Source organism: Colias croceus, chromosome Z, assembly GCF_905220415.1.
Source record: "Colias croceus chromosome Z, ilColCroc2.1".
In the NCBI taxonomy this organism is placed as follows: Eukaryota; Metazoa; Arthropoda; class Insecta; order Lepidoptera; family Pieridae; genus Colias; species Colias croceus.
In genome coordinates, this window is record NC_059568.1 from 4236223 (window position 1) to 4248153 (window position 11931).

Genomic DNA, 11931 nt, shown 5'->3' on the forward strand with positions numbered 1-11931 from the left:
CATTTTAAGATAATGATGTACCGTTCGTAATTTAGAAAACGATAGGAAGACTTAAAATTATATTAAACGATCACATCCAAAATATTAAGCGTATTTTAATTTTTCAATGCTTTTTAAACTGAAAATTTCATCAAAATACTTTTACCAGAAATCATAGTGCAGCAATTAGTTTTGTCAAAACCACAAACATTACCAAATAATATTAGTACGTAAACAACTTATAGTTTACGAACGCCGTAACTGCGATTACTCCTAACGCACTCGTCTTGGATCCGCGCGAAAATGTTTATAAATATGTGTGTATAAAAGCGCGAAGCTGTCCCATCGAGGCCAGATGCTGGTCGTGCTTCTGCCCGAGTAAACCATTGACTTATTTATTTTGTTAATAATGATGTTCAAGTTTGTGTTCATGTTTGCGTTGTTCATGCTGGCCGCAGCCACCCCCACGCGGAAGCGGTCAACGACACCCGTTGAATGTAAGTACTACTCTATTACCGTGCAAGCGAATTCTTTAAAACTGTAAACAATACCTTGTCATGTGCATGGAATTTTGAAAATGTCTTTCAAGCGCTACTGCAACCAAATATTGATTAAGAATTAAGATAATGTGTTGACCAATTTTATGAGAATGCATTCGTACGATAGAGACGACTTAATGCACTTATTTTAATCATGTGTATGTTGAGCTCCATATTAATGTTATAGCAACCTATATCTTAATATAAAATAAGTGTGTGTGCTATAAAAAAAAATAAAACATAACATTTTTTTGAAAGTAGTTCTCAGAAGCAATATATTGCAAACGGGTAGAAGCAGTATAAAGAGTTATTTGTATCCTTCCAGTAAACAAAATTAAATTTGCTTTAAACAATTAAGAATTACTGGAATACTGTACATATTCAATTAAGCAGGCTGTAGTTATTACGAAATATTCCGTTGCAAAATAACATTGCTCTATTCAGCAATAAGCTCGAATTCTAGATAAATCAAATTACGCATACTCAAAGCATTTTATGAATTGTATGTTTTTAATATTATTATTTTACATTTTTTAATATGTTTTCATTAATCTTAGCCATACATAAAAAAAAATAAAAGTGGTTCTATATAGGTTCTAGACATAAAAAGTAATAAAAAAATTAAAATCCATTTTTCCATAATTTAGCAGTTATTTTTTTTAATTCTGTCCATATGTGGTACTCTATGCAGTTACACTAGTATTTGGCTCTTACTTAGAAGCAATCAATACATTAAAACATTTTTAATTGTACATCAAAAGTATGTCTTCTACTGATGAAAATTGTAAAAACAATTGTAGTCTTTATTAGAACATAATTTACTGGAAACTTTTTGCAAGAAATATATGTTTTCCCTTTACACTGGGAATACTGGCAGCGTCGTTCATCTCGGGTGAAAAGATTGCTGCATTTGTTTTTTTTTCTTCTCAATCACCGTCATCTGTCGTAGAAGAAGGTCTGCCTCTTTTTATTCGTAATAATGAACTACACATGCAAAGAGAAGTCTTTGTCCTTGTCCTTGTCCTAGTCCTTGAAATGCTAGAAGTAGCAACCTCCAGTTTGAAATATTTTAATTCAGTTGGTGTTCATTCTTCTACTCTCTTGTGTAGTAGGCAAAATAGACGTAGATACCATTTATCAGTAATTATTTTTATTTTATGCTTCCCAAGAAATTAGTCTAATAAATCTACTTCACCAATATATTTTTACAATTTTTGGTACTTTTTAGGTAATTTATTTTTTCTTGCAATACCGTTAACTTGGCCAATAGGCTGTTTTCCAATAAAATATGATGATAAAACTACGAGTTTGTTACATTACCCTGCCAATTTCTGTTTCATCAAAATTAGCTATCTATTATTCTTCTCATATCCCTGTTCTTTAAATATGTATTACCCTTCAAATATTTATTTCCGGAAGATGGAGGATGGTTGGGCTGTAAAGATTTCTTCTTCTAAATTAAATTTTATAACCTTCTTTGATTAATAGTTATATATATATAGTTATATTATATTGAAATTTAATTTCTTCAGATACTGTGAAAGAACTTCTACTTTGGCGTGTTGACCTGCTTACCCTTAAAATACTAGTTTGATGAACTGTTGATTATTCATTAACATATTTGGCAAGGGTTGTAAGTAAGTAGAGGAAGATGGTGCATATCTGGTAGGATAATTATGATTTTCGGACTCAATAAAATTTTCATCAAGCTGGTCCAAGTTTCGTCTTATCCTCACCATGTCATCGTCACTTCGACCGTCTGCAAAGTCCTGATCATCATTTCTAGATGTCTCTATGGTATTTCTAAACACTGCTCAATTATCGTGTCCGACAATTTCCTCTTCGCCATAATCTGTAACAAAATAAACAATATTTGTATTACTTACGAAAATGTTACTATGAAAAATATTATCATGTTTGTTTACATCAAAACATCTAGAATTCGTGAGTAATACATTTGATCAAGTACGTGGTATTGTAATTAACAATTTTATCTCAACTATACTATGTATTTCACATATATATTATATAAATATGTAGATATCGCTATTATTAATCTTGAACTTAAACGTATCTGTATTTGTTAAAACCACTACCTATTCATAACTAAAATGTTATCTCTACGGGGATTGTATTTCTTCCTTATTATGATTTAGAAATTTTTACTCCTAATTATTATTAGAGAATAAACCACTTTTCTTTTTTTTATTGAAATTATTATTACAAATTATTACTTAGAATAATGTTATAGTACAAAAAATTAATACGTAAGACATCGCGAATTACAGCTAGTAAATTATTGATATCGTTTTGTACAGTTATCTAGCTGGTATCATTTATATGCGATTAAATGCTCGTAGAATATGCACATGTATAAGAAACTGTAAAATTAAAATGTCTATCCTCCAACTGCTTATTACTGTGACATTATAAATGATACTTCGTTATCATGAGCAGTCTTAATTATACCTACCTGAATTACTTATTACCGTTCAGTAAGTATAAAAACTAGTAGCTAGTGGTACTAGGAAATTATAAAAAAAAATATATGTAGTTCTTTATTCTATAAATTTGGCATTGAAGATGCCCAAATATAAAAAAAATCAAACCTAAATAATTTAATTTATGTTGTTTATTTTGTGAGTTTCTTGTTTTTTTATCTAGTTTATTGGATGTCTAATCGAGTTTTGACACTAATTAACAAAACTGCTGTCAAAAAAAAAAAACAATTTCAGTTTATTTTAATTTCATACTGCTAATTATAAATCTCTGTACTGTAATTTGATTAAATGGTACAGGTGGTTGTTGCTACAATTAATAAATTGAAAACATATGAAGATTGGGTTCGTTACATTTTCGGAATACTTACATGTTTAGCTTAATTGCAAGCTTAGAAGAGCTTTATCATCAAATTATAACAATTTATTAAAGTGAAACTTTTATTACATCGTCTCAAACTTTTTGGTCTGTGTAGCGCATGTCGCGTGACGTTCGGCCGTACGATAATTATCGTACAAACACGATAATTTTTAGTTAAATGTCTATAGTGTGAAAAAAAGTTTTACTTTTACCGTGGTTTCATAAAACCACACAACATTTTTATTTTTTTAAATACTTTTTATATTTATTTTTAATCAAAGTGCTTGGATATTACAAGATTTTTTTTTATTCAATATGTAGTTAGTTCAAATATACGTATAATGTCAACATATTCACATTGTTTATCCACGTATTAATTCTATGAAACCAACGCATTGAGTTCTGTAAGTTGACTCCCTTCATATTATATGAATGTTGGGTCAATTCAGCAAAATAATACTATTGCAAAGATAAACATAGCTATGTTAAACCAAGCGAAAACGGAAATAAATTATTTCGAAAATGTATGGGTTAATTTCAGAAATGGAAACTTTTTAATAACATGTTTGTTTTTAATAACTACACGGGAATTGGAATTGGTTATCATATTTTTGCGAATGATTAACGTTAAATAGTTTGTAAATTCGTAAAGGATTTATGAAAAAACTAGTGGTCCGCCCCGGCTTCGCCCGTGGTACATATTTCGCAATAAAAGGTAGCCTATGTCCTTTCTCGGGTATCAAAATATCTCCATACCAAATTTCATGCAAATTGGTTCAGTAGTTTAGGCGTGATTGAGTAACAGACAGACAGACAGAGTTACTTTCGCATTTATAATATTAGTATGGATAGGGAGTATTTATAAATAAGTAGTTTAAAATTGGTAATCCTTTAATGTGACATGTATATATTTAAATATTCATGACTGAGTATAAGTTCTATAAGTTCTATAACAGGCAGGCTGCCATATGAATTTACATATTAAACAATTATACATATCTCGTTTGAATTGTCCAGCTCTGTGACATTTCTTACTTGTTGAAATTTTGTTGAGAGAGCTAGCGCGCAAGAGCAACTTTTGTCTCCGCAACTATTTTGTCTCTCCCATCAACTCTATGGGGAGTTGCGTCGTTAAGTGCGCGCACTTTCATACTAGTAACTAGCCCATAGGTGGGATAGACAAAATAGTTGTGGAGACAAAGGTTGCTCCTGCGCGCTAGCTCTTAAATATGTAAAACAAAAGCAATGGCATATTAGTTTAGCTGCTTTGATTTGCGCGGTGGTTGCTTACAACCCATATTTTAGGGATTGTCCCTTATTCTGTGAATCCTAATTTATTTATTTGTTTAAAGACATACCAACAGTAGCTCAATTTGTAACATAATATAGAATTCGTACATAATCTTATTTTAAATTGGCTATTAATTACAGTTACATACAGCATTAATTGAACTAATATTAGTACATAATATGAAAATGAAAATGAAAAAAACGTTTATTTATACACACATTATAAATAGTTACACAATAAAAAGACACGACGGTCGACTAAACTAGGTACTAGACCTGTGCTATAGTCGATCGACGCTTTCCACTCCTTAAGACATAATGCCAGCATTATAACGTGTGTAAAAGTTTGTGTGTGTGTGTGTGTTTGTGTGTTAGTGTGTGTGTTTGTGTGTGTGGGTGTGTTTATAGATATAAGATTGTGCGTGAGTTTAAATGGATAAGTATGCGTGAAATTAGGTCTTTATAATACATACATACATTATCTTTGCAATACATTATACTTAGTTTTATTAAATTTCAATTCTTACACAATACAATCAATATGTATATATAATCATATGTTATATTATTGTATGCATGTAATATATTTTGTTTTCATTCTGTCTCATTCCGTATAATTAAACTATTTTCCGAGAGCTTAAAATTCAATGATCAAAATTACAATATACATTATAGTGGGAATAATCGCTTATATATATTTGACATTTTCAAACAATTGATAATATTATTGTTTAGTTACATTTTTATCGCAGTCATGTGACCCACCAGATAATTGAAATAATTCAATACATAATAACAGCAGCGCTTACGCATCGTTCGACCTTCATGTCTATATTTAAGATAATTCGCTTGTTTTTGTGTCAATATCAAGTTATATAAGAACATGATCGATTTAGGTCATGGGCGGAAAATTTTGCGCTTTTCCTTATGGCGTGGTTTTCTAGAGAAATTATAAAAACATAATAATTTATAGTATTAATAACTAAACATAGTATTTTGTAGGGTGTTTAGATTTCTACTTTGATACTAGTCCGGTAGTCTCACTTATATATTAAACTGTTTTAAACATGTTATAATAAAGTTTTTTTACCTATATCTTCTCGAATAGATACAATATTGGTTGTTACCATCGATCAATCAACAGGCTGGCCGGACGAAAATCCGATCGTGGTTATTTTCGCGCGAAGGACACCACATGGCGGCTGGCGAAGAATAAAATAAATATTCCCTTGTCAGTTGAAAATATAAGCCGTTGGGTGGAAATGTACTGTATTAAGGAGGTACTTAAGAATCACAAAACGTTCTACGTAGCTTATGTGTTACCGTGAGCTTAAATGTGTGTTCTGAAAATTATTTGTAACCTTTTGTAACAGATTTATACAGACATGGAAAATTAACTTTCAATTCAAATTACAAATAAATGAAAAGAAATTGTTGTTACAATCACAAAATTGTCGATGTAATTCAGGTATAGCAACATCACTACGATTTCTAACTAACTCTACTTTTGCCAGAAATAAATCATTTTGCAAAACCGTCAAATGTATGCTAATGTGATTAATTGTATATTCACAAACATGCGCCGAATCTAATGTACATGTGTAAGTACATTATAAATTTAATATTTCCACATGAATTCGATGATGCGTGCATTTAAATCAATTTCAACCCTTCCTATCTAGGGTGTAATATCTTTATAAATTGCTTTAGGGATTTATTGCATGCTAGATAAAAATTTGGATACAGATTTTTATTTAATACAATTTGTTATCGATTAAGTACCCTTAGAATCATGGTAAGAAATAATATGATACATTTTTCAAGTACTGAATGTTTTGAAATTTGAAGCTATTGTGTAATAATATTATCTAGTTTCGTAAAAATAAGCCTTATCTATATCTATGTGCTATAGACATAAAATTTCCACTCAAATCCATTTGTACATAGAAATACAAAAAATATTACGTGGAAAAGTTTCAAATGTAATACAGATAGAATTTTAGAGGGTTTTTTTTTATATCTATACTTACAATGGTTCCACCAGAGTCGTAAGAGGCTTATAAAATATTGTTTTAATAAATAATACCCGTTATAAAGAGAGATTGAAATGTATCAGGGATATTTTCTGTATCCGGTTTGTGAGAAAGGTGATTTTATTTTTCCATTGTATCAAGCTTTTCACCAGACTTTGAGAAAATCAAAATTTTCCACTTTATTTGTTTGGTTTTTTGGTTAGCCGTTTTCCTTCTATAATAGCCTCGCTTTTTACTCAAAACTATGATTATGTTTTTCCATATCTGATTTTCACTGTATTTATTTTTAGTTTTCAGTGGTAAGCGTCAAAATTTCCACTGTATTTGGTTATTTTCCACAAATGATTATCTAGCTTTTTACTCCACTACCCAAAACATGTTTTTCCAAATTATTTCTGACTATTTATAATTCCAAATATTTATGTATCTCTTTTTACGTTTCAGTGGTCAGCGTGATAGAATTAGAAGAGCCATGCGTGCGCCAGGGCGGTCTCTGCCTCCGCATAGAAGACTGCCAGCCCGGGAACCTCGTGCAGATGAGGGGCGTGCTCTGCCCCAACCAGAGGCACTTGGGAGTCGAATGTTGCTATGTAAGGGTACTATTATAAGCGCGGTTAGAAAGTATGAGTACTAGGTAGCCATGCGTGCATTAAGGCGGTCTCTGCCTCCGTATAGAAGACTGCCAGCCCGGGAACCTCGTGCAGATGAGAGGCGTGCTCTGCCCCAACCAGAGGCACTTGGGAGTCGAATGTTGCTATGTAAGGGATACATAGACTTAACTAGCTCATAGAACTTTTTTATCAGGCTACCACGCATATGACAGCAGCAGGTTCGTGAAGGGATGATAGATAGGGAAGAAGTTCGCAAATAGACTTTTTGAATTTAATCAGTATAAACATTTATAAAAGGAATATTTACTAATTATAATATAATTTTAATATAATAAATAAATAAATAAAACACATTTATTGTCAATATCAAATCACGAGATACATTTAGAAAAAAGCAAAAACAAAAACAAATGAAAGAAAAAAAATCTCATTCTGAACAGCAATATGGCAGTGAGTGACTTGACAAATGGAGCCAACTCTGTTTAAATGCAAGGTGATATTAATACCTTACCACCACTGATTTTGAATTTATGATATTACTGAAATTATGTTCGTATACCAAAAGTCCATAATCAACTATCATGTCCATATTTTCCCTAAAACTTTGCATTTGAAACAGACCGGGAGCACGTCAGTATTTTTAAGTTTTAACTAGGATATTCCGGTATCAAGTAGCGCCATCTATGCTGTTTTTAAACCTGTCAAACCTTTTTTATAGTTCCAGTCTGTTCCAGTCTGAATCCATACTAATATTATAAATGCGAAAGTAAATCTGTCTGTCTGTCTGTCTGTTACTCAATCACGCCTAAACTACTGAACCAGTTTGCATGAAATTTGGTATAGAGATATTTTGATACCCGAGAAAGGACATAGGATAGGTTTTATCCCGGAAATCCCACGGGAATGGGAATTATGCGGGTTTTTCTTTGACTGCGCGGGCGATGCCGCGGGCGGAAAGCTAGTATTTAATAAACCTCCTATAAAGCGTCCCATATACTAAAATATAACTTACATTTAACCGGGTATAGTTATACATATATTTTAAATACTTACCTGACATACACGGTTTTACCTAGTTTGGGAGTCAGATACTTCAATATTTCAAAATGTAAAATCTTTTGTCAATAAAGACTTTTTATTTTGTTTTAATAATAAGATAAATTTTACAAGTGATAACTGCGTTAAAAACAACCGACTTCAAACTTACACTTGCAAAATTTACAAATACCTACAGACAAAAATGCTCATAAAATAAAAACTACTGGGCCTATCCGAATAAAATTTTTATGGGACCAATTCGACACCATCCCGCATCGAACAAAAAAAGAATCACGTAAATCGGTTCAGAAACCTCGGAGTAATCGGTGTACATACATAAAAAAAAAAAAAATATACCGGCCGAATTGATAACCTCCTCCTTTTTTTTTGAAGTCGGTTAAAAATTCGTGATGTCCTTCTGATATAATCGTATAAATCAAATTTTTATAATTAATTATAAGTGCTAATATTAATAATTTAATAGAAACGTTAAAGCAATTCAGTATTTTACACGTGCTTTAGTGGAAATACAAATCTTTTTTAATCCGTATTAATTTGTATAATAGAATAATTGATAGAAATGGGAACATAAACAGAATAAAGTCCTTTCAGCTCAGTAAAGAGGATTATTACAGGTGCGAATGTTTCTATTCCGTTTTAATACCATAATGGCGGAACAGATTAGAAGAAAAGAAACAGATAAACTAGAAGGACATAAGCTCATTTTACGTGAGAGTTTAAATGGAAAAAAAAACAGAGTCGCGGCCGGAAAGCTCAAAATGTCGTTATAATATTAACTCTACCATCTACTCACTGAATTAGATTTTATTAACATGCACTGGATATTTGCAGAGTCTAAGAGAAATATTAATTAACTCCTTAAAAATAAAGAGATAGATTGAACTCCTTATTGTAATTTGAAATATCGTTAAGTATATAGTTATTTCTTATATAGTTAGAACTGAAATCAAGTCATGTGTGAACTGTGGAAATATATGAAAAAGTCGTGTGCAATAAAGGAGTTTGATACTTTTTACGCCAGTCTTATGAGCACAGTTGCGGGTCATAACTAACATGTAGATTGTAGCCGAGTATATTTAACCCCACGTCCGATTTCCAGACGTAAAAGCTGTAATCAAAACCTACAGGGCACTTCCCATTTATTTACAATGTTCGTATTTGCGTAAAGGGGAATATTTATGCTCGTATGTGTTCACCAGATATTATGCGCCATCCATGCCACGTTTATTGGTTTTTCTGACTAATTATACATTGATAGAAGTAATCTGTGTACTTTGGTACTAATGATAGTTTCATTTGGTGATAGCATCGGAAATGAGTGAATACTCTTCGTTCGCTTGTAATTGCGACACGCATAGAGCCTTTTTTAAATAAAAGTCTTATTTTAAAAATCCATTATGTTCCCTATTATTATAAGGAACATAATGGAATTTTGAGGAATTTCTTGTATGTATTTTTTAATTTTTTACCTTTTTACGTATCTGTTAAATAAGGCAACTATTGAATAATTAATTGAACACAAATATGTATCGACGATAAAATATAGGAAATGTGAAAGTGTTTTTTATTAGTATACATTATTCATATTTCATAAATTCATTCATATGATGGTTCTTAAGTCTTATAATGTCTACATTTTACTTATTAATAACTACGCGCCTACGATAAAAATATATCAGTTTAATATTTGCGTGAACGTGTGTGCATGTAGCAGTTTGTAGCGACGTAGCTCCCAACAAGATTTGGTTTAGATCTTATATATAGAAGGAAAATCTGCTTTCCAAGATGTTTTGCCTTTACCGGAAATAGAATCAGTCGTCTCTGAGATATTTATATCCAGTAACTAGTGTCAGGATTTATTCTTGCTACGAATTGGAAATTTACATGTTGCATTTTATATGGCACTGTCGGACTTCGGAAGCTTACATTTTTAATACTTTTAGTTTCCAATAGTTTGTATTAATCGTTATTTTCTTACTTTCCAGGCATGAAGGAGATCTAGGGAGAAGCCGTATTCCGCCTTAAGTTAAGATAGATATAAGCTGTCAAATATAAATGGTTTATTACAAATGTATTATGCTCGGTTTCTATATGAACTATCTTATTTTATTAGCTTCACTGTCAGTTAAAATACAAACGTATGCAAAAATTTCTGTAATTTTTTTTGCCTGATAGGGAAGCGCTTGACCATGATCTTGCCTGATGGTAAGTTGAGATGTGGCATAAGATGGAGCGCGCTTCTCTAGAAGTAGAAATCGTAAATAGAATGAGAATATTAATTATAGTATGTTATATAATTATGAGTATTACGATGTTGTTATTGCTGTGAGCAAACTTATTTTATTAAATGAGTACTTAATGATATGGCTTATTATTTTTTTGAATTTCCTAAAAATCCCTTGATCTTAAGCTTCTTCTCAATTGTCTAATTATTGAATTATTTAAAAAAAAATACAAATCTTATTTATAAAATTATGAAAGATATCATAATCATATCACGTCATATCAAATGACTAAGATTATTTTTAATATTAATTCAAAATTGATTGTACGGTTAAAAGTACTCATAATATTTCTTATAAAATAATATTTTTTTAAGAATAGAAATAAATAAAATAGAAATTTTATTTTTTATAGCATTTGAATGTCATAAAAGTAAAGTATCAAACTCGCATATATTTGAAACACTACGACAAGACTACGACATTTAATAATATGAATCCACTTTATAATCAATTTCTATCAATACACGAGTTTTATGTAGGAGGAGCTGAAGTTCACAAACATTTTATCGAATATCAATTTATAAGATATTTTTACAGTTAAATCTATAATATAAAAATGAATCGCAAAATGTGTTGGTAAGCGCATAACTCGAGAACGGCTGAACCGATTTCGATAATTCTTTTTTTATTATATTCCTTGAAGTACGAGGATGGTTCTTATGGAGAGAAAACGTAAACATGTACCACGGGCGAAGCCGGGGCGGACTGCTAGTATAATATAGAAATATGAATCTTTTTATGTTACAGACGTTAAAATCTACTTAAATAATATTATTTCTTAACTTCAATGAAATTGAATCTACGAATTTTCATTAGAACGCAAATAGCATAATGGTTTCGGAAGTCAAATGAATACATCTTAAATATTTCATCAAAATTGATTTCAGCAGACGCCACGTTATTTTGAGATCGTGAAATGCAGCAAAAGCGTTCTATTAAAATATTGCTTAATTATCTGGAAAAGAGAATTTTCTACATAAACGTTTCCAAATATATTTGATCATTAATTGGGTTCAACGTTACCTCAAGTTAGGTATGGATTATAAACTTTTAAACAAACATATTTAAAAAAATTTTATATTTTAAATATACAAAAAAAACCTAAACGTTTCAAAATAGGTATAATATATTTGATCATTAATTGGCTTGAACGTAACTTCAACTTTGATAATTAACTTTGAACTATACATTTAACGTTTTAAAAATTGTATTTTTAATACACAAAAAAGCCAACTTAACGATCATATTTAAAGTCCATTAAAAGCGTATAAAGACA

General features: G+C 30.7%; 1 protein-coding gene across 2 annotated transcripts; it reads left to right on the forward strand.

Moving 5' to 3' along the window:
• The first annotated feature begins 310 nt into the window (after window positions 1-310).
• Window positions 311-10732, forward strand: LOC123705326. 2 transcript variants are annotated; one of them, XM_045654068.1, is made up of 3 exons: window positions 311-476; window positions 7145-7290; window positions 10356-10732. In XM_045654068.1, exons 1-3 carry the CDS (start codon window positions 389-391, stop codon window positions 10359-10361), a joined length of 240 nt encoding a protein of 79 aa, XP_045510024.1. In that variant the 5' UTR covers window positions 311-388; the 3' UTR covers window positions 10362-10732. The 2 variants fall into 2 exon arrangements, 1 of the variants encoding a protein (XP_045510024.1); XR_006753296.1 differs by lacking the exons at window positions 311-476; window positions 7145-7290 and adding an exon at window positions 7297-7458.
• Window positions 10733-11931: the final 1199 nt, after the last annotated feature.

Bases quoted from the DNA above. Each gene is read 5' to 3' on its own strand.
- LOC123705326 (XM_045654068.1), top strand. From the start codon at position 389: ATGATGTTCAAGTTTGTGTTCATGTTTGCGTTGTTCATGCTGGCCGCA. The intron at 477-7,144 runs GTAAGTACTACT...TTTACGTTTCAG, and splicing joins GTCAACGACACCCGTTGAAT to TGGTCAGCGTGATAGAATTA.